Here is a 24,155-nt window from a genome sequence, read left to right on the forward strand (position 1 = left end):
ATGGCCAGCCGTAGAAAAATGCTTATTGAAATTCTCGATTATTGTAGATTTATCAGTGGTGACAGTATTTCCTAGCCTCAGTGCAGTGGGCAGCTGGGAGGAGGTGCTCTTATTCTCCATAGACTTTACAGTGCCCCAAAACATTTTGGAATCAGTGCTACAGGATGCATATGTCTGTTTGAAAAGCTAGGCTTAACTCTCCTAACTGACTGTTCTTACTTCAAACATTTTTTGAATGGGGCATGCTTATTTAAGATGCTCACTGAAGTGTGTTAGGGAGTGTTTGACAGTGATGAGGGGTGGTCCCTTACGGACGCAGGCAATGAGGCAGTGATCGCTGAGATCCTGGTTGAAGACAGCAGAGGTGTATTTAGAGGGCATGTTGGTCAGGATGATATCTATGAGGGTGCCCATGTTTATGGATTTAGGGTTGTACCTGGTAGGTTCCTTGATAATTTGTGTGAGATTGAGGGCATCTAGCTTAGATTGTAGGACGGCCGGGGTGCTAAACATATCCCAGTTTAGGTCACCTAACAGTACGAACTCTGAAGATAGATGGGGGGCAATCAATTCACATGTGGTGTCCAGGGCACGGCTAGGGGCTGAGGTGGGTCTATAACAAGCAACAACAGTGAGAGACTTATTTCTGGAAAGGTGGATTTTTAAAAGTAGAAGCTCAAATTGTTTAGTCACAGACTTGGATAGTATGACAGAACTCTGCAGGCTATCTCTGCAGTAGATTGCAACTCCGCCCTCTTTGGCAGTTCTATCTTGATGGAAAATGTTGTAGTTGGGGATAGAAATGTGAGAATTTTTGGTGTCCTTCCTAAGCTAGGATTCAGACATGGCTAGGACATCAGGTTTGGCAGAGTGTGCTAAAGCAGAGAATAAAACAAATTAGGGAGGAGGCTTCTGATGTTAACATGCATGAAACCAAGGCCTTTTATGGTTACGGAAGTAAACAAATGAGAGCGCCTGGGGAATAGGTGTGATGCTGGGGACTACAGGGCCTGGGGTTAACCTCTAAATCACCAGAGGAACAGAGGAGGAGTAGGATAAGGGTACGGATAAAGGCTAAAAGAACTGGTCGTCTAGTGATTTGGGAACAGATTTCTGGGCGTGGTAAAATAGATTCAGGGCATAATGTACAGACAAGGGTATAGTAAGATGTGAGTACAGCGGGGGTAAACCTAGGCATTGAGTGACAATGAGAGAGCTTGCATCTCTGGAGACACCAGCTAAGCCAGGTGAGGTCTCCCCATGTGTGGGGTGTGTGACAAAAGATCTAAGGCAATAACTAACCGAAAAAGCAGAAGACAAGGCATATTGACATTAGAGAGAGGCATGTGTAGCCGAGTGATCATAGGGTACAATGAGCAGCAATAGGTGAGTCCAGGAGCCGTTCGGTAGTCACTACTATGCTAGGCGAGCGGGAAGCACGGCGTTCAGAAAGCTACGGGCCAGAGCTAGCAGATGGGTCTTCGGTGACAAGGCAACAGAAAAGCCTTTTGAAACCACATCGGACAATTACGTCAGCAGAGCAGGTGTGATGGATCAGCGGGGCTCCGTGCCGGGAATAAAGTGTCCAGGCCAATTGGCAAAAGAGGTATTGTAGCCCATGAATTAGAAGTTATACCTCTTTGGCTAGCCAGGAGATGGGCCTAACGGGAGTACCTCAAGGCTCGATCCTAGGCCCCACTCTCTTCCCAATTTACATCAACAACACAGCTCAGGCATTAGGAAGCTCTCTCCTCCATTTATATGCAGATGATACAGTGTTATACTCAGCTGGCCCCTCCCCAGATTTTGTGTTAAACAATCTACAACAATGCTTTCTTAGTGTCCAACAAGCTTTCTCTGCCCTTAACCTTGTTCTGAACACCTCCAAAACACAGGTCATGTGGTTCGGTAAGAAGAATGCCCCTCTACCCACATGTGTGATTACTACCTCTGAGGGTTTAGAGGTTGAGAGCTTGAGGTAGTCACCTCATACAAGTACTTGAGAAAATGGCTAGACGGTACACTGTCCTTCTGTCAGCACATATCCAAGCTGCAGGCTAAGGTTTAAACTAACGTAATCGCTCCTCTTTCACCCCAGCTGCCAAACTAACCCTGATTCAGATGACCATCCTACCCATGCTAGATTACGGAGACATAATTTATAGATTGGCATGTAAGGGTGCTTTTGAGTGGCTAGATGTTCTTTACCATTCGACCTTCAGATTTTTCACCAATGCTCCTTATAGGACACATCACTGCACTCTATACTCCTCTGTAAACTGGTCATCTCTGTATACCCAACGCAAGACCCACTGGTTGATGCTTAATTATTAAACCCTCTTAGGTCTCACTCCCCCCTATCTGAGATATCTACTGCAACCCTCATCCTCCACATACAACACCTGTTCTGACAGTCACATTCTGTTAAAGGTCCCCAAAGCACACACATCACTGAGTCGCTCCTATTTTTCCAGTTTGCTAGCAACTGGAACGAACTGAAAACCCCCCACTAAAACTCAACAGTTTTATCTCCATTTCTACATTCAAAGACTCAATCATGGACACTCTAACTGACACTCGTTGCTGCTTAGCTTGATGTATTGTTGTGTCTGGATTTTTGCCCTTCATGCTGTTTTCTGTGCCTAACAATGTTTGCACCATGTTTGTGCTGCTACTATGTTGTACTGCTACCGCGTTGTTGTCATGTTGTGTTGGTACCATGCTGTGTTGTCATGTGTTGCTGCCATGTTGCGTTGTTGTCTTAGGTCTCTCTTTATGTAGTGTTGTGGTGCCTCTCTTGTCATGATGTGTGTTTTGTCCAACAATTTTTTCCCCCCAGCCCCCGCAGGAGGCCTTTTGCCTCTTGGTAGGCTGTCATTGTAAATACGAATTTGTTCTTAATTGACTTGCCTAGTTAAATACAATAAATAAATTTTCTCTTTATTTCTTTAAATGTCGCCAACAATAAACAACCCCCCAAAAAATGGCCGTGAAGCTTACTAGGGCTATACAGGCCACTAACAAAGACAACAACCCACAACTAAGGTGGAAAAACAGGCTGCCTAAGTATGATTCCCAATCAGAGACAACGATAGACAGCTGTCCCTGATCGAGAACCATACCCGGCCAAAACATAGAAACAGAAAACATAGAAATAAAGAAACTAGAATGCCCAGCCTAGTCACACCCTGGCCTAACCAAAATAGAGAATAAAAGCCTCTCTATGGCCAGGCCGTGACAAAAACATTTACTCATGCAATAACAAAACAGCTTCCTGAACACAGTCCATTAACACCTTGATTGGTATTTTCACACAGGCGGGCAGAAATACCTCAAGAAGTTCCTCAAGAAGAAAGCCTAGTTTAGAAAGTCTACTAAAAAGCGGCTGGGGTCTCGCCGATTTCACTGAAGAATACCCTGAAACTCATTCAGGAAGGAGTGCCACTTGGAAGCTGTTTAAAGTAACACTAGATGAAGGTGATGTTGTAGAAGGAAAAATCTTAGTTTATCTGTTATTCTGCTCAGGATACACAACACATTTTTGGGTCATGGTAGGGTATAAGTAGTGTATCAAAATATTTTGGGCCGAGATTAGGCATTTCCTTAGTTGACTTTTTCCACCAAATCTTGTCAACACCCCCCTCTGAATGCTCCCCATGAGGTTACTCTAGAGGTGGATGAGACCAAGTCAGAGGAGCCTCAGTCTCTTATTTCACTGTTGTGACGCTCTATCACTCATATCGCGGTTGTATTTTCCTCCCTTTGGTGATGATCAGAAGAATAATAATAAGAATTGACATTGTCAGATCACAGAAAAACATATTTGAGCTTATTCCTGTACCCTGTGATAGAAAACGTTGCATCAAGAAAGTGGATTTGTAGACTGTCTGTGCCTTTGAAATGGATACTGTGAAGTATATGATTTGACCATTAAAATCGGATTCAGAAACCACCTGCTTGTTTGCGTTTTGTGGATTTCCATAATGAGTGCATGAAAGGGCTTGCCTCATACGAACAATCCCAATCTCGCGAGCTTACATTCTGTTTCACTGTTTCGCTACACTGATAAACAGAATGTAACAGAAGAATGTTACAGAATGTAACAGAATGTAGCAGGAGAATGTAACAGAATGAAACAGGAGAATGTAACAGAATGTAACCGAATGTAACAGGAGAATGTAACAGAATGTAACAGAATGTAACAGGAGAATGTAACAGAATGTAACCGAATTAAACAGGAGAATGTAACAGAATGAAACAGGAGAATGTAACAGAATGTAACCGAATGTCACAGGAGAATGTAACAGAAGAATGTTACAGAATGTAACAGAATGTAACAGGAGAATGTAACAGAATGTAACAGGAGAATGTAACAGAATGTAACAGAATGCAACAGGAGAATGTAACAGAATGTAACAGAAGAATGTAACAGAATGTAAGCTCACAAGATCAGGATGGTTTGTACGAGGCTGTAAAAGGCCATTTGTTGAAGAAAAATGATAAGAATGTGATTGTTTTACTCTAGTTTCTGTTTTATTGTAATATTATATGATAAAATAATTTCTAGTAATGTAAGTATTTTTGTTATATACAGGTTATGGCTGACTTTTACATTACATAACAATTTCACAATTAAATTGTTTTACAATTAGGATGAAAGAAAACGTTACACAAACTCAATCATCAGTCAATATCGGAATCAATCATTTAGTTAATTGACAATAATTTTAATAACAGAGACAGCAAAGGTTTTAAGTTCATTTTATCCTTAGGCTACACTACAAGCTGGAGTTTTCGAATCCAACATTTCACAATGACACACACAGAGAGCAAAGCTTTGAGTGTGAATATCATTCTGTTCTTTGATGCTGGCGTCCTGCAGATGACATTGTGATATTTCAAACTCGGAAAGATAAAATGATGAATAGAATAGAACAAGATGAATCAGACAGCAGATCAGTCATGAGAGGCCAGCTCAATAATCTGTTCCCAGCTTTCAACAGTGACAGATCACAACCATAAGCCAATTGGTGGTTCCAATATGGAGTTTAGTTGTACAACTACTGGTCTACATGGGGTTCTGGAATGTCATAAAACTGTCAGGAGAAACATGTGACGTTTGTAAAGTATTTATAGTGGTTCTGCTTTCTGAAATGTCAGGCTTATTACCAACAAAGAGCGGCCAGGAGAGATTTGAGAGAAGACACAAGATTTGGTGTCACAAAGTCATTCTAATACACTATAAAAATAATAATACATGTCATTCTGCTGTCAGATAAAATAAAAAAAGACAATGTGTTTCTCATGTTAAATCCAATTAAACTGGATTGATGTCTGTTTGTGATGGTGTTAAAACAGAAGTGTTCTTCTCATGTGTCAAAGATCAAAAGTGTTGCAAGGCATGAGTAAGATCACCTACATTTACCAACAACTTACTGTGAGGAAGGAAAATCCTTTAGTGCTTTCGTGTGGAGTACTGGGTGTTGAGACATGTTGCAACATTACATGTAGTCTAGTCAGCCTGGCCAGATTAATCTCCGGTTCAGCCAGGTCAGTATAAGGAGGTGGGGTCTGGTTAATCATTTATTAAATGTGATCAGCTGATCTTCTCAGGCCCATAAATTGACAGAGTTCCTGCAACACTGTCTCCGGCAAAGAGGACATTGGAGGTAAGAACTGATCTTTATTTCACTGCATTTTTTCAAATCTGTGCGGAGTAGTAATGACATTGTCTATTCTCTCTCTCCAGGTAGATAAAATGCGGGGTATATCTTATTGTACGATAGTGGCTGTGCTGCTCTGCGTGGCCTTGGCGGCGCCCCATGACGGGGACCACGCCGGTCACACAGAAGACCACCACCACCACCCCCACCACATCGCTAGCGAGGCCCACCCTCAGCACAGCCACGGGGACGAAGAGTCCTGCCACAAGCTGATGCCCCACAACGCAGACTTCGCCTTCACCCTGTACAGGAGCCTGAGCAAAGCCAACACTGAGAACATGAACATTTTCTTCTCTCCTCTGGGCATTGCCACTAGTCTGGCTATGCTGTCCCTTGGGGCTAAGGGAGACACCCACAGCCAGCTGTACTCCGCTCTGGGCTACGGCGCCTTCACACCGGTGCAGGTGAACAATGCTTACGAGCACCTGTACCACATGTTGGGCCACACTGGGGAGGCCATGCAGCTGGACATGGGCAATGCCTTGGCTCTGAGGGACGGCTTCAAGCCCCTAGCCAAGTTCCTCGAGGACGCCAAGCACTTCTACGCCAGCGAAGGCTTCACGGTCGACTTCAAGAACCCAGCTGAGGCTGCCGCCGAGATCAACAAGTTCATCGCCAAGAAGACCCAGGACAAGATCACGGACATAGTGAAGGATCTGGACCCTGATACAGCCATGATGCTCATCAACTACGTCTTCTTCAGAGGTAGGAGGAGGACACTGTAGTAGGAAAAAATGGTCATGCACTTATTGTTTAATTTAAGAACAACAAAATAATACAGATCATTGATCAATTGATTGACTGACTGAATGACTAACTAATTTCCACACTGTAAACTAAAGATGTGTCAATAAAGAATTAACAGAAAAGGAATGTGCAGGACAAACTAAAACCAATATAGGCTTATAACATTGTCTGTTTCTGCTTGCATGTTTACTACCCCTTAGTAACAATGTCCTCTACCTCCCTCCCCAGGGAAGTGGGATAAGCCCTTCGATGCCACGCTGACCCACAAGGCTGACTTCAAAGTGGACGAGAACACCAAGGTGCAGGTGGACATGATGAAGAGGACGGGCCGTTATGAGTTGTATCAGGACCAGGATAACTTCACCACCGTGGTCATACTGCCTTACAAAGGCAACTCCTCAATGATGGTGGTCCTGCCCAACGATGGAAAGATGGAGCACGTGGAGGCCTTCATCAACAAGGACTACCTGAAGCACGTGCACGAGCACCTGTTCAGGACGTGAGAACACATTATTTCATATACTTTCTAATGTAACGTTCTCTATTTATTCATGGTATATATGGTCAGTGTAGTACTACATCCTCTTCAGGAGTTAAGGAGAGTAGATTTTTTGTAGCTTTTTTTATTGGGCACCTTTTCAGTATAATGTTGTCTATTCTTTTTATATTCTTTATTTCTATCTATTCTTAACGTAAGGTCAGGGTAGTTTGTTTATCAGCTGACAAGACAAAGTTTGCAATAAGCATCAGATTGTATCATATATAGAGATTCTTAATGCAGATTAACATTTGAATGTGGCTGGCATTTTATTTGCGAGCGGCAGGATCATGTACGTTTCTTTGCGATAATAGTGTAAACTCAGTGTATGATAATCTCTCTTTCAGCAATGTGGATATCTTCATGCCCAAGTTCTCCACCTCTACCTCGTACTCCCTGGGAGATCATCTGAAAGACATGGGCGTGGTCAGTGCCTTCGGTGACTCAGCTGACTTCTCTGCCATCTCTGAGGATACCAAACTGAAGGTGTCCAAGGTATGATGATGTGTCACATCCATCTCATGTCTGCCTCTTCTCTTATCTGTCTGAGGGAACAAAATAGAATAAGAATGTCTGTCTCTGATGGACTACTAAGGATCTATTCCATTCTATTATGTTTATAGGCCATGTAGGGGACAGTGCTGTCAAGGTCAACAAATTAACCCATTCCTGTTCCCTCCCCAGGTTACCCACAAGGCTGTGCTGAGCGTAGATGAGAAGGGGACTGAGGCGGCCGCTGTAACTACGATAGAGATCATGCCTATGTCTCTCCCAGACACCATCATGCTCAACAGGCCCTTCCTGCTCTTCATCCTGGAGGACTCTTCCAAGAGCATTGTCTTCATGGGCAAAGTCACCAATCCCAGCCTCAAATGAACTACAGAGAGGGAGGGAAAGGGAGGGAGAGTAAGAAAGGTTTTTGTCTCTCATGCTTTAACAAGTGGCAAAACATATCTGTATCTGACTTTGCGGTTTGCAGTTGTGGCATTCAAGTGTCGGCCATTTTGTCTACATGTGTTTTTATATCAACTCTATACCTAAAAGCAGAGGTGTGTGTGTGTCTGTGTGAGTTTGTAGTTAGCTTAAAATTGTACTGATGTCCATGCTGGTTTGTTGATAGTGATGTGTCATGGTTATGTCTCTGGAAGTTGTGTTCCTAACGCATTTTCAAAAAATAAACACGTCTCCCAACAACATTAAAAAGAAAATGTTATATCGTCATTTTGAACAGTCAATAGCAGGCTGATGTCTCAAGCATTGATTTATCTGCATGCATTTCGACTGATATCTCATCTTGATTGCGATCATCTCAAATCATTGATTGGGTTAGATAGCCCCATGTCAGCATTGCAGTTCTTCTTTGATATAGAATTTTCACATTTTCCCAACACACTAGCATAGCACTAGCACACTAGTATTGCCAGGTAGACTAGACAACTGCTGTCTATCAAGAACAGAGATCTGGATGAGTCCTGAGTTAGAACAATTTCCCAGTAGAGGATAGGGACCTGGGTAACCTGAGGTTCATCGGCCCTAGCTGAGTCGGTGACTTTTGACCTGTAAATAGACAGTTGCTGCTGGGGAGTTTATGTAATCAATCAATACCCCTGTCCTCATTCTATCCCCCTGGCACTCTCACATACTGACTCGTCAGAAAGACATGACGGAAACAGACACACCTGACCCCATGTGGTATGGTGTGTGGACTGTGTCTTCAGATAAAATATATTTTCAGATTTAGCTTTTGATTATTTCATTTTTCCTGTTTCAGGACAAAACAATAATCCAATTGTGCAGACACAGATACAAATATCTAATACCAATTGTTAAGACACATAATGCATATTGCTTCGATCACAAAAGGAACACTAAAGGACTTCAACACAGATTGCTGACAAACCGAAACAGAACAATGCAGTACTTCAGAGAATTCACTTTCATTGATCCGTGGGTGCTCCTAGAAATCAATGTGTGAAGAAAAGCATTATACACAGTGAATCTCTGGGATATATCTTAAGACCAACATACAGTAATTGTAGATGCATTGCATTGAGTTATGGACACGAACTCTTAGAGGAGGGTGCCCCACATCTCAATGGTGTGTCTAATCTACCCATTCTTTCCAGACCAGTTGATAACCCAAACACCATTTTTAACCTTAACCCCACCCCCCAGCTTTGTTCATCATTAGCTTGATCAAACTCCCTCTTCTTATCAACCCCAACCCCAAACCCCTCTTCTTTAAACCCCTACCCCCTCTTCTTCAAACCCCAACCACCTCTTTTTTAAACCCCAACCCCTCTTCTTCCCAACCCCAACCCTCTCTTCTTCCTAACCCCAACCCCTATTCTTCCAAACCCCAAACCCCTCTTCTTTAAACCCCAACCCCTCTTCTTCCCAACCCCAACCCCCTCTTCCTCCCAACCCCAAACCCCTCTGCTTCCCAACCCCAACCCCTCTTCTTCCAAACTTCAACCCCTTTTCTTCAAACTCCAACCCCTCTTGCTCAAACCCCAACCCCCTCTTTTTCAAACCCCAACCTCCTCTTCTTCAAACCCCAAGTCCCTCTTCTTCATACCACAACCCCCTCTTCTTCCCAACCCCAAAATGATTGTTCTGTTATGAATTATTATTCGGCTGTATGGATTCATTTACTTTTAGGAGATATTTTTTGTCAACAATGTGGCCTCATTAAAAACATGCTCCGGAATTTTAGCGACCACAAAGTATTTTTTAAACCTCTCGCTTTGGGCTGGATGTGTCAATGTGCAGTTCATACATGCATAATCTATGAGCAGGATTACTGTTTTCCCTAAATTAGCCACAAAATCCCAACTGTTTTTCAACCTCAACTCCTGCTTCTTCTCAAGCTCAACCACCCCTTTCTCTCAACCCCAAACACCTATTATTCTCACTCCCAAAACCAGTCATCTCTTTTCTGCTCTGCCTATTATCTAATATTAAAGAGCTCAAATGGCATGTTACCCACTCACTCAGGCTAGGGGTTGGATTGTGTGAAGTGATCATCTATAGCAAGACAATGTGAAAAATCTGTCAATGTGCCCTTGAGCAAGGCACCTAACAGGCACTTAACACCTAATGTGCTCCAGGGGCGCTGAACCTCTAAAACAGCACATTTTACGGTGAATTCGGGGAAGTATTCAGACCCATTCCCTTTTTCCAAAAATGTTTGTTACAAAATGGATTAAATAAATAACATTATCAATCTACATATAATACCCCATAATGACAAAGCAAAAACAGGTCTTTAGAATTTTTTGCAAATGCTTTACAAATAAATAACAGAAATACATTTTTTACAGTACGTAAGTAATCAGACCCTTGTTATGAGACTTGAAATTGAGCTCATCTGTATTCTGTTTCCATTGATTATCCTTGAAATGTTTCTACAACTTGATTGGAGTCCACCTGTGGTAAATTCAATTGATTAGACATGGCTTGGAAAGGCACAAACCTGTCTATATAGGGTCCTACAGCTGACAGTGAGTGTCTGAGCAAAATCCAAACCATGAGGTTGAAGGAATTGTCCATACAGCTCCGAGATAGGATTGTGTGGAGGTACTGATCTGGGGAAGGGTACCAAAACATTTCTGCAGCATTGAAGGTTCCCAAGGACACAGAGGCCTCCATAATTTTTAAATGGAAGAATTTTGGAACCACCAAGACTCTTCCTAGAGCTGGTTGCCTGGCCAAACTGAGCAATTGGGGGAGAAGGGCCTTGGTCTGAGAAATTACCAAGAACCCAATGGTCGCTCTCACAGAGCTCCAGAGTTCCTCTGTGGAGATGGGAGAACCTTCCAGAAGGACAAACATCTCTACAGCACTCCACTAATCAGGCCTTTATGTTAAAGTTGCCAGATGGAAGCCACTCCTCAGTAAAAGGCACATGACAGCCTGCTTGAAGTTTTCCAAAAGGCATCTAAAAGACTCTCAGACCATGAGAAACAAGATTCTGTGGTCTGATGAAACCAAGATTGAACTCTTTGGCCTGAATGCCAAGCTTCACATCTGGAGGAAACCTGGCACCATCCCTATGGGGAAGCATGGTGGAGGCAGCATCATGCTGTGGAGATGATTTTCAGCGGCAGGGACTGAGAGACTAGTCAGGATCGAGGGAAAGATGAACGGAGCAAAGTACAGAGATTTCCTTGATGAAAACCTGCTCCAGAGCTCTCAGGACTTTAGACTGGGGCGAAGGATTAACTTCCAACGGGGCAACGACCCTAAGCACACAGCCAAAACAATGGAGGAGTGGCTTCGGGACAAGTTTCTGAATGTCATACACAAGAAGACTCGAGTCTATAATCGCTGCTAAAGGTGCTTCAACAAAGTACTGAGTAAAGGGTCTGAATACTTATATAAATATGATTTCAGTTTTGCAAAATGTTGAAAAAGTGAAGGGGTCTGAATACCCTCTGAAGGCACTGTATATACATTCAGATACAGTGAGCTCCAAAAGTATTGTGGTAGTGACACAGTTTCTGTTGTTTTGACTCTGTCGTCCAGCAGTTTGGAATTGAAATAAAACATTGACAATGAGGTTAAAGTGCAGACTGAAGGTATTTTCATCCATATCGGGTGAACCATTTAGAAGTTACAGCACTTTTTGTACATAGTCCACCCATTTTAGGGAACCAAAAGAATTGGGACAAATTCACTTATAGGTGTATTGTTAAAGTGGTAAAAAGTTTAGTATTTTGTCACAGATTCATGTTTATAAATAATTGTCACATATTCATAAATAAGAATATAATATGTTTTTAAACACTTCTATATGAATGTGGATGCTACTATTATTACGGATCGTCCTGAATGAATAATGATGACTGAGAAAGTTACAGATGCACAAATATCATACCCCAAAGACATGCTAACCTCTCACCATTACAAATATATATATATACACTACCGTTCAAAAGTTTGGGGTCACTTAGAAATGTCCTTGTTTTTGAAAGAAAAGCTATATTTTGGTCCATTAAAATATCAAATTGATCAGAAATACAGTGTAGACATCGTTAATGTTGTAAATAACTATTGTAGCTGGAAACGGCTGATTTTTTTATGGAATAGCTACATAGGAGTACAGAGGCCCATTATCAGCAACCATCACTCCTGTGTTCCATTTGCACATTGTGTTAGTTAATCCAAGTTTATCATTTTAAAAGGCTAATTGATCATTAGAAAACCCTTTACGGCTGAAACGTTCGCTTGCTCGATTGGTTACAAGGGACCTAACTTGTGCAAGGAAAACATTCCCCACACCAGTACACCACAGCCACCAGCTGTACCACCAGCTGTACCAGACAGGATGGGTCCATGGACTCAATCCTGACTCTGCCATCAGAATGACACAACAGGAACCACGATTCGTCGGAACAGGTGATGCTTTTCCACTCCTCCATTGTCCAGTGTTGGTGTAGCTTATTTGTGTTTTTAGCTGATGGGAGTGGAATCCGGTGTTGTCGTCTGCTGCAATAGCACATCCATGACAAAGACCGACGAGTTGTGTGTTCCGAGATGACGTTCTATTGCACCATTATTTGTCAGTTTGTGGCCCGCCTGTTAGCTTGCATGATTCTTGTCATTCTCCTTCAACCTCTCTCATCAACAAGCCCAAAGGACTTCCACTGACTGGATGTTTTTTGTTGGTCACACCGTTGTTCCATCAAGCTTGTAGTTGCATAAAACCTCAAATCACTGCCTGGTCAGAGAGACTGGAGAAACAGATTACGCAAGACTCTGTCTGAGAGAAAGAACAAAGGCAACGATAAAAGTTGAATGAAGAGATAACTTCCCACTGGGCACACACAGATTGAATTAATGTTGTTTTCCAAATAATTTCAATGAAATGATGTTGAATCAACGTGGAATAGATGTTGAATTGATGTCTGTGCCCAATGGGTTGGTCCTACATCTACTGTATCTACATTCTTCTTGAAGGCTGCAGCATTCAGCAGTCGGACAGATAAATAAACAGACATTGGGGCACATTTAATGATAACTCGCTCTAGTCTACCTGAAAGCTTGTTCAATATAAGCTAATGATGCTTTTATTCCCTGACTGAACAAACCATCAAACAAAAGGCTCAGGCAGAAAAAGATTGATGGTATCACGGATCAGCTCAGCTGTTGACCATGTCACACAAACTATGTTTTGAAGTTTCCAGTCCTACCATTATGTTTCTAATCTCTTTTGACTCAGGATTTTGATCCGTTTTAGAGAGAAGTCCATGTCAGAGTTCCCAGAGAATATTGTTTTAAATTATGTTTAAATTGTGTTAAATGTTTTAAACTGTAAACATGTTCTGCATTTAATGGGCCTAATTAGGAGATGTAATCAAAAACACACAACGTCCACACAGATTCAAATGTTGGACTGACATGTAATGATTACTAGGTATGGGTACAAAACTCCATCCCATCAAAACAGGCTGAAATTTCAGGCGGCCTTTTCAAACATCTCTTACACTAAAACGGCATTATCATAATTTTCTAAATTTCACTGTATCATTTCAATCTCATAGTTTGGAAATATATATAAAACGCAGCGAATTGCAGTGGGCTTTTAAAATGAGTACTTTCTGGAGATGTTGTTGGAGTGAATGGGGTGGTTATTTAAGCAATAAGGCACGAGGGGGTGTGGTATATTGTCAAAATACCACGGCTAAGGTATGTTCTTAAGTATGACACAACGCAGATTGCCTAAATATAGCTCTTAGCCATGGTATATTGGCCATATACCACAAACCCCGAGGTGCCTTTTTTCTATTATAAACTGGTTACCAACGTAATGAGAGCAGTAAAAATAAATGTTTTGTCATACCCATGGTATATGGTCTGATATACCACGGCTGTCATTCAATCAGCGTTCATGGCTCGAACCACCCAGTGGTTCTCCCACGAGGGATAATTTTCCTTGATTTACTATCCTTGTGGGGAATTTTAGGTCCCCACAAGGATAGAAGAACCACACACACACACACACACACACACACACAATCCCTGTTCTTCACCAGGTGGCAGTGTTGTCTCTTCAGTTGCCTAAAGCATCGCCCTTCTCCTTCCTCTCGGTGTTCAGCTACTGTCATTCTCTATCCATTTGAGTTTGCAATTCAGAGCCAAATGAAGCCACATCTGCCTCATAATTCATTGGACTGCTTTACACATCCAAGTCTATAATTAATCGAATGTTTGGAAGGTCATGGAATTTTTTGTTCTCATCCTCCACTATTAAGTGTATGTCACTGCACCACAAAGCCAGGAAGAACACATTAGAAAGTCTTCTCTGAAGAATTCCAGCAGCTAAACTCAAACCCCCTGGTAAAAAACCCTCCTCTACAGTGGTATTGGCATTGCAAACATTCCCAAAGGCCCTTGAGCCCTGGGATGAAAGAGAATAGGTTCTGATTACTTGTGCTGTGCATAGTCAGGATAGATCAGATATTGGTGTGTGATGATAGACATTATATGATATATATGATGTACAGTGCATTCAGAAAGTATTCAGACCCCATGACTTTTTCTGTAAGGCTTGACGCTGGTAGAGACGAGAAGCAGGAACAGGGAGTGGACATTTAATTATCAACGGACATGGAACGGAACAGGACAGGACAGCGTCTGGACAAGAACACATAACATTAATGCAGACACAGGGAAGAAACGGGGGAGCAGACAGTTATATACGGGGCAATCAACAAAGGGAAGGAGTCCAGGTGAGTCCAATTAGCACTGCTGTGCATAATGATGGTGACAGGTGTGCGCAATGAAGGGCAGCCTGGCGCCCTCGTGCGGCAGAGAGGGAGAGCGGGAGTAGGCGTTACAGTACCCCACCCACTAGGGGCGCAACCCGACATCCCACCAGGGCGAGCCTGACGGGCCGGCCGAGGCATGGGTGCTGGACAAGCCGGTAGCTCAGGCGGCGCTGATGGCGCTTGGCAGACGGGTAGCTCAGACGGCGCTGGGCAGACGGGAAGCTCCGGCAATGCTGGAGAGGAAGGCTCCGGCAGCGCTGGACTGAGGAGCTCTGGCGCCCCTGGACTGAGGGGCGGAAACTCCGGTTTCGCCGGACAGGCGGGAGCACCTGTGTTGATGGGACGGAGAGACAGCCTGGTGTGGGGTGCCAGCACTGGTGGTACCGGGCTGGGGACACGCACCTCAGGGCGAATGCCTTGCATACTATGCCAAACCAACAGCCTTCTCTCTATTCTGTCCAATACATCCTCAACACTCTCAGACTCAGCACTCAGCTTCGCCGACAGCTCCAATTCCATCCATGGCTCCTTACGGTAAACAGGGGGAGTTGGCTCAGGTCTGACTCCTGACTCTGCCACACTCTCCCTGTGCCTCCCCCAATACATTTTTGGGGCTGCCTCTCGGGCTTCCAGCCGCTCTGCCGTGCTAGCTCCTCCTGCTGCTGCTTTTGCTGCTGCTGCTGTTGCTCCTGCTGCACCTGTTGCTTCTCCTGCTGCTGCTGTTGCTGCTGCCTCTGTTTACCACGCCACTTGGTCCTTGGTTGGTGGGTGATTCTGTAATGGTTTTCTTCTGGGGAAAGAGAGGCGGACCAAAACGCAGCGTGGTTACTTGTAAACATCTTTAATAAAGATGAACAATGAAAAATCTACAAAACAAGAAATGTGAAAAAACCGAAACAGCCCTATCTGGTGCAACAAACACAGAGACAGGAACAATCACCCACAAGAGACCTAAAGAATATGGCTGCCTAAATATGGTTCCCAATCAGAGACAACGATAAACACCTGCCTCTGATTGAGAACCACTCTAGGCAACCATATACTTACCTAGAGTACTACTCTAACCACAATACCATAACTACAAACAACCCCAGACAAAACAAACCACATAAATCCCCATGTCACACCCTGGCCTCACCAAAATACTAACGAAAACCCAGAATACTAAGGCCAGGGCGTGACAGGGTCGTTGTCCTGTTGGAAGGTGAAACTTCACACCAGAGGTCCTGAGAGCGCAGGAGCAGGTTTTCATCAAGAATCTGCCTGGACTTTGTTCCGTTCATCTTTCCCTCGACCCTGACTAGTCTTCTCCACAGCATGATGCTGCCTCCACCATGCTTCCCCATAGGGATGGTTCCAGGTTTCCTCCAGACGTGACGCTTGGCATTCAGGCCAAAGAGTTCAATCTTGGTTTCATCAGACCACAGAATCTTGTTTCTCATGGTCTGAGAGTCCATTAGGTGCCTTTTGGCAGACTCCAAATGGGCTGTCATGTGCCTTTTACTGAGGGGTGGCTTCTGTCTGGACACTCTACCATAAAGGCCTGATTGGTGAAGTGCTGTAGAGATGGTTGTTCTCCTGGTAGGTTCTCCCATTTCCACAGAGGAACTCTGCAGCTCTGTCAGAGTGACCATCGGGTTCTTGGTCACCTCCCCCGATTGCTCAGTTTGGGCGGCCAGCTTTAGTAGGAGTCTTCGTGGTTCCAAACTTCTTCCATGATGGAGGCCACTGTGTTCTTGGGGACCTTCAACGCTGCAGAAATGTTGTGGTACCCTTCCTCAGATCTGTACCTCGACACAATCCTATCTCGGAGCTGTACGGACAATTCCTTCCACCTCATGGATTGGTTTTTGCTTTGACATTTAATGTCAACTGTGGGACATTATATAGACAGGTGTGTGCCTTTCCAAATCATGTCCAATCAATTGAATTTACCACAGGTGGACTCCAATCAAGTTGTAGAAACATCTCAAGGATGTTACCTGAACTCATCTCAAGATGCACCTGAACTCCATTTTAAGTCTCATAGAAAATGGTCTTAATACTGTTGTTTCTTTTTTGCAAAAATGTCTAAAAACCTGTTTTTGCTTTGTCATTATGTGGTATTGTGTGTATATTGATGAGGAAGAACATTTATTTCATTAAGCAAGGCACGAGGGGGTGTTGTATATGGCCAATTTATCATTGCTAAGGTATGCTCTTCTGCACGAAGCAACGCAGAGTGCCTGGACACAGCCCTTAGCTGTGGTATATTGGCCATATACCACGAACCCCTGAGGTGCCTTATTGCTATCATAAACTGGTTACCAACGTAATTAGAGCATTAAAAATACATGTTTTGTCATACCGGTGGTATACGGTCTGGTATACTACTGTTGTCAGTCAATCAGCATTCAGGACTCAAACCACCCAGGTTATAATCAATTTTAGAATAAGGCTGTAACGTAACAAAATGTTGAAAAATGGAAGGGGTCTGAATACTTTCCGAATTCAGTGTATATTATATGCAGTTACAGCATGGATGAACTCTGCTGGTATGTTATAACAGCATCAAAGCAACAACAACACATCCAGAACATAAGTGAAGTGCAGATTATTGACAGAAAGAGAATGATTTATACCGTATGCCATCAAAGAAAAAAACAGAGAAACCAAGAGTGAACTTGATCTACACTTGTATTATGTATTCTTCCTTACGGTTGTTCATGGAAAGAAGAACTATGAAGCTCTAAGCTCACATGAAAATACAGTCCATGGTCAAAAGTAGACAAAAATTGGTTGTAGAAAGGCCTTACTCAAGAGCTCAGCGACTTTCAAAGTGACACCGTCATAGGACACCACCTTTCCAACAAGTCAGTTTGTGAAATTTCTGCCTTGCTAGAGCTGCCCCCGGTCAACTGTAAGTGCTGTTATTGTGAAGTGGAAATGTCAAGGCGCAACAATGGCTTAGCCACAAAGTGGTAGGCCACACAAGCTCACAGAACGGGACCGCCGAGTGCTGAAGGGCCCAGCGTATTAAAACCGTCTGTCCTCGGTTGCAACACTAACTACTGAGTTCCAAACTGCATCTGGAAGCAAAGTCAGCAAAGGGACTGTTAGTTCACCATGCGCAATGCTAAGCGTTAGCTTGTGGTGTAAAGTGGTGTAAAGCTTGCCGCTATTGAACTCTGGAGCAGTGGAAAGGCGTTCATGGTTCGAGCTAGGCCCCTTAGTTCCAGTGAAGGGAAATCTTAGCACTACAGTACACATAAACATTTTTTGTGGCAACAGTTTGGGGAAGTTCCTTGCCTGTTTCAGCGTGACAATGCCCCCTTGCACAAAGCAGGGTCCATACAGAAATAGTTTGTCAAGTTCGACGTGGAAGAACTTGACTGGCCTGCACAGAGCTCTGACCTCAACCCCATCGAACACCTTTGTGATGAATTGCAACGCCGACTGCGAGCCAGGTCTAATCGCCCAACATCAGTGCCCGACCTCACTAATGCTCTTGTGGCCAAAGTGAAGCAAGTCCCTGCATCAAAGTCAACATTTAGTGGAAAGCCTTACCAGAAGAGTGGAGTCTGTTATAGCATCAAAGGGGAGACCAGCTCCATAATAATTCCCATGATTTTGGAATGAGATGTTTGATGAGTGTCCACATACTTTTGGCAATGTAGTGTATCAAAACATATGTTAACTATGGCTCAGCAGGCAGCAAATGTCAAGCCACAACAGTGTGTCACATCCTTGACATCCCTCTTGGCACTGTGTGCACTGTGATAAACCGCCCCAGGGTGGTCGTTCTCCTTCTGGCTATATATAGAGGTAAATAGCTTAGCATCCTCTGAATGGGAAAGTAATAATAGGATATTTGATACAACACCAGAGGCAGAATGACTAACTGATGGGCATATTGCCGTTGTCATGGCATCTGGCACTATTATACATCCATGCCAGTTGCTGTCGTGAGTTTGTCATTTTCCAAATATCCTTCTCCTCCTTCTTTTTAGTATAATAGTATAATTTTTAATATAATATTTCAATTAAAAGGGCTGGATTCAATCTGTATTGTAGAAGTATTGTGGAAGATCTGCATTATAGCTTGATATGAATTTGAAGGCAATGTTACCACGTTCGCGGAGACTGCAGTCACCGTAAATGCTGCATTGTCACGACTCCTACCAAAGGTGGCTCCCCTTCCTGTTCGGGTGGCACTCGGCGGTCGTCGTCACCGGCCTACTAGCTGCCACTGATCCTTTCTCCCCTTTCTGTTTATTGGTTTCACCTGTTTGTGTTTAGGCTGATTAGTCAGGGTTTATTTACCGGTAGGCCCACCTGCTCTGTGTGCGGGATTGTTTGTTGTAACTTGTGTGCACGTCTGTGGGTTACGTGTTTTGCTGGACAGTTTAAGTCCCCGTGTTTGCGTCATTTGTTTGTTGTGCGCCCTGGGGTTTTCGGGGGGTTGGCTTATGTTCGCCGTTTTGTGCATTAAAGTAGCACTACCCTGAACTCTCTGCTTCCTGCGCCTGACTTCTCACCCACTACACCAAGAACGTTACATGCATATGTCGGCTCAATCGGAAATGACCTTTACATTTTAACGTGGATCTTCCACAATACCTCTGAGATACGGATTGAATCCATAAATCCTTCAAAAGCCACGAATCTGTAAATAGAAGGATGTGTTACCTCAAGTCATGGTTTCAATAACCTACAGTCATCTTAAATCAACACCTTACGACCACGTCAAGAATTTCCAATCTCTTGGCGTAACGGTGTTGTGTTGACAGTCACTGGACTCAAGGTTCGAGTCCCAGTCGGGCCTGCCGCCAAATGAATTACCCTATTCAGTAACATGCTCTCATACCTGTGTAGTAATATTGTATCTAGTCTAATTAATCTAGTAGCAACATTGTATTATCATGTTGTTAAACAATACTTTGGTATTTGTATTGTATTTGCACAGATGTAGTCTATAACTAACAAGAGGAACAGTAGATCACAGATGTAGTCTATAACTAACAAGAGGAACAGTAGATCATAGTTGTAGTCTATAACTAACAAGAGGAACTGTAGATCATAGTTGTAGTCTATAACAAGAGGAACAGTAGATCTTGGTTGTAGTCTATAACAAGAGGAACAGTAGATCTTGGTTGCAGTCTATAACAAGAGGAACAGTAGATCACATATGTAGTCTATAACTAACAAGAGGAACTGTAGATCACAGATGTAGTCTATAACTAACAAGAGGAACTGTAGATCACAGATGTAGTCTATAACTAACAAGAGGAACAGTAGATCACAGTTGTAGTCTATAACAAGAGGAACAGTAGATCACAGATGTAGTCTATAACTAACAAGAGGAACTGTAGATCACAGATGTAGTCTATAACTAACAAGAGGAACAGTAGATCATAGTTGTAGTCTATAACTAACAAGAGGAACTGTAGATCATAGTTGTAGTCTATAACAAGAGGAACAGTAGATCTTGGTTGTAGTCTATAACAAGAGGAACAGTAGATCTTGGTTGCAGTCTATAACAAGAGGAACAGTAGATCACATATGTAGTCTATAACTAACAAGAGGAACTGTAGATCACATATGTAGTCTATAACTAACAAGAGGAGCAGTAGATCATAGTTGTAGTCTATAACTAACAAGAGGAACTGTAGATCATAGTTGTAGTCTATAACAAGAGGAACAGTAGATCATAGTTGTAGTCTATAACAAGAGGAACAGTAGATCTTGGTTGTAGTCTATAACAAGAGGAACAGTATATCTTGGTTGTAGTCTGTAACAAGAGGAACAGTAGATCTTGGTTGTAGTCTATAACAAGAGGAACAGTAGATCATAGTTGTAGTCTATAACAAGAGGAACAGTAGATCCTGGTTGTAGTCTATAACAAGAGGAACAGTAGATCACCGTTGTAGTCTATAACAAGAGGAACAGTAGATCTTGGTTGTAGTCTATAATAAGAGGAACAGTATATAATAGTTGTAGTCTATAACAAGAGGAACAGTAGATCTTGGTTGTAGTCTATAACAAGAGGAACAGTAGATCATAGTTGTAGTCTATAGAAACAGGAACAGTAGATCACAGATGTAGTCTATAACTAACAAGAGGGACAGTAGATCACAGTTGTAGTCTATAACAAGAGGAACAGTAGATCACAGTTGTAGTCTATAACAAGAGGAACAGTAGATCATAGTTGTAGTCTATAACAAGAGGAACAGTAGATCCTGGTTGTAGTCTATAACAAGAGGAACAGTAGATCACAGTTGTAGTCTATAACAAGAGGAACAGTAGATCTTGGTTGTAGTCTATAATAAGAGGAACAGTATATAATAGTTGTAGTCCATAACAAGAGGAACAGTAGATCTTGGTTGTAGTCTATAACAAGAGGAACAGTAGATCATAGTTGTAGTCTATAACAAGAGGAACAGTAGATCACAGTTGTAGTCTATAACTAACAAGAGGAACAGTAGATCACAGTTGTAGTCTATAACAAGAGGAACAGTATACTATAGTTGTAGTCTATAACAAGAGGAACAGTAGATCACAGATGTAGTCTATAACAAGAGGAACAGTAGATCACAGTTGTAGTCTATAACTAACAAGAGGAACAGTAGATCACAGTTCTAGTCTATAACAAGATGAAAAGTATATAACAGTTGTAGTCTATAACAAGAGGAACAGTAGATCACAGTTGTAGTCTATAACAAGAGGAACAGTAGATCATAGTTGTAGTCTATAACAAGAGGAACAGTAGATCACAGATGTAGTCTATAACTAACAAGAGGAACAGTAGATCATAGTTGTAGTCTATAACAAGAGGAACAGTAGATCACAGATGTAGTCTGTAACTAACAAGAGGATCAGTAGATCACAGTTGTAGTGTATAACAAGAGGAACAGTATATAACAGTTGTAGTCTATAACAAGAGGAACAGTAGATCACAGATGTAGTCTGTAACTAACAAGAGGATCAGTAGATCACAGTTGTAGTGTATAACAAGAGGAACAGTATATAATAGTTGTAGTCTATAACAAGAGGAACAGTAGATCATAGTTGTAGTCTATAACAAGAGGAACACTAGATCAAAGATGTAGTCTATAACTAACAAGAGGAACAGTAGATCATAGTTGTAGTCTATTACAAGAGGAACAGTAGATCACAGATGTAGTCTATAACTAACAAGAGGACCAGTAGATCACAGATGTAGTCTATAACTAACAAGAGGAACACTAGATCACAGATGTAGTCTATAACTAACAAGAGGAACAGTATATCATAGTTGTAGTCTATAACTAACAAGAGGAACAGTAGATCATAGTTGTAGTCTATAACAAGAGGAACAGTAGATCACAGATGTAGTCTATAACTAACAAGAGGAACAGTAGATCATAGTTGTAGTCTATAACTAACAAGAGGAACAGTAGATCATAGTTGTAGTCTATAACAAGAGGAACAGTAGATCACAGATGTAGTCTATAACTAACAAGAGGAACAGTGGATCACAGATGTAGTCTATAACTAACAAGAGGAACACTAGATCACAGATGTAGTCTATAACTAACAAGAGGAACAGTAGATCATAGTTGTAGTCTATAACAAGAGGAACAGTAGATCACAGATGTAGTCTATAACTAACAAGAGGAACAGTAGATCATAGTTGTAGTCTATAACTAACAAGAGGAACAGTAGATCACAGATGTAGTCTATAACTAACAAGAGGAACAGTAGATCATAGTTGTAGTCTATAACAAGGGGAACAGTAGATCATAGTTGTAGTCTATAACAAGAGGAACAGTAGATCACAGTTGTAGTCTATAACAAGAGGAACAGTAGATCACAGATGTAGTCTATAACTAACAAGAGGAACAGTAGATCATAGTTGTAGTCTATAACAAGAGGAACTGTAGATCGCAGATGTAGTCAATAACTAACAAGAGGAACAGTAGATCATAGTTGTAGTCTATAACAAGAGGAACAGTAGATCATAGTTGTAGTCTATAACAAGAGGAACAGTAGATCTTGGTTGTAGTCTATAACAAGAGGAACAGTTTATCTTGGTTGTAGTCTATAACAAGAGGAACAGTAGATCTTGGTTGTAGTCTATAACAAGAGGAACAGTAGATCACAGATGTAGTCTATATCTAACAAGAGGTACAGTATATAATAGTTGTAGTCTATAACAAGAGGCACAGTAGATCATAGTTGTAGTCTATAACAAGAGGAACACTAGATCAAAGATGTAGTCTATAACAAGAGGAACACTAGATCACAGATGTAGTCTATAACTAACAAGAGGAACCGTAGATCATAGTTGTAGTCTATAACTAACAAGAGGAACAGTAGATCTTGGTTGTAGTCTATAACAAGAGGAACAGTAGATCATAGTTGTAGTCTATAACAAGAGGAACAGTAGATCACAGATGTAGTCTATAACTAACAAGAGGAACAGTAGATCACAGTTGTAGTCTATAACAAGAGGAACAGTAGATCATAGTTGTAGTCTATAACAAGAGGAACAGTATACTATAGTTGTAGTCTATAACAAGAGAAACAGTAGATCTCAGATGTAGTCTATAACAAGAGGAACAGTAGATCACAGTTGTAGTCTATAACTAACAAGAGGAACAGTAGATCACAGTTGTAGTCTATAACAAGAGGAACAGTATATAACAGTTGTAGTCTATAACAAGAGGGACAGTAGATCACAGTTGTAGTCTATAACAAGAGGAACAGTAGATCATAGTTGTAGTCTATAACAAGAGGAACAGTAGATCACAGATGTAGTCTGTAACTAACAAGAGGATCAGTAGATCACAGTTGTAGTGTATAACAAGAGGAACAGTATATAACAGTTGTAGTCTATAACAAGAGGAACAGATAGATAGTCTATATCTAACACAGATGTAGTCTATAACAGTAACAAGAGGAACAGTAGATCATAACAAGAGGAACAGTAGTAGATGTAGTCTATAACTAACAAGAGGAACAGAACAGTAGTATAATCAGTAGATCATATTTGTAGTCCATAACAAGAGGAACAGTAGATCACAGATGTAGTCTATAACTAACAATAGGACCAGTAGATCACAGATGTAGTCTATAACTAACAAGAGGTACACTAGATCACAGATGTAGTCTATAACTAACAAGAGGAACAGTAGATCATAGTTGTAGTCTATAACTAACAAGAGGAACAGTAGATCATAGTTGTAGTCAATAACAAGAGGAACAGTAGATCACAGATGTAGTCTATAACTAACAAGAGGAACAGTAGATCATAGTTGTAGTCTATAACTAACAAGAGGAACAGTAGATCATAGTTGTAGTCTATAACAAGAGGAACAGTAGATCACAGATGTAGTCTATAACTAACAAGAGGAA

At 41.9% G+C, this 24,155-nt stretch overlaps 1 protein-coding gene across 1 annotated transcript; it reads left to right on the forward strand.

The window, feature by feature from the left end:
- Positions 1 to 5,564: 5,564 nt before the first annotated feature.
- Positions 5,565 to 8,216, forward strand: LOC112217872 (alpha-1-antitrypsin homolog). The gene is made up of 5 exons (XM_024378467.1): positions 5,565 to 5,669; positions 5,750 to 6,428; positions 6,699 to 6,969; positions 7,356 to 7,503; positions 7,693 to 8,216. The coding sequence occupies exons 2-5, from the start codon at positions 5,759 to 5,761 to the stop codon at positions 7,882 to 7,884; spliced, it is 1,281 nt and encodes a 426-aa protein (XP_024234235.1). The 5' UTR covers positions 5,565 to 5,669; positions 5,750 to 5,758; the 3' UTR covers positions 7,885 to 8,216.
- Positions 8,217 to 24,155: the final 15,939 nt, after the last annotated feature.

Source organism: Oncorhynchus tshawytscha, linkage group LG18 (assembly GCF_018296145.1).
Source record: "Oncorhynchus tshawytscha isolate Ot180627B linkage group LG18, Otsh_v2.0, whole genome shotgun sequence".
NCBI classification, from domain to species: Eukaryota; Metazoa; Chordata; class Actinopteri; order Salmoniformes; family Salmonidae; genus Oncorhynchus; species Oncorhynchus tshawytscha.

What these genes read in the sequence shown, in the direction of transcription:
- LOC112217872 (XM_024378467.1), top strand. Translation starts at nt 5,759, where the DNA reads ATGCGGGGTATATCTTATTGTACGATAGTGGCTGTGCTGCTCTGCGTG. An exon ending in CAACTACGTCTTCTTCAGAG is followed by an intron (nt 6,429 to 6,698) that starts GTAGGAGGAGGA and finishes CTCCCTCCCCAG; the next exon opens with GGAAGTGGGATAAGCCCTTC. An exon ending in CACGAGCACCTGTTCAGGAC is followed by an intron (nt 6,970 to 7,355) that starts GTGAGAACACAT and finishes TCTCTCTTTCAG; the next exon opens with CAATGTGGATATCTTCATGC.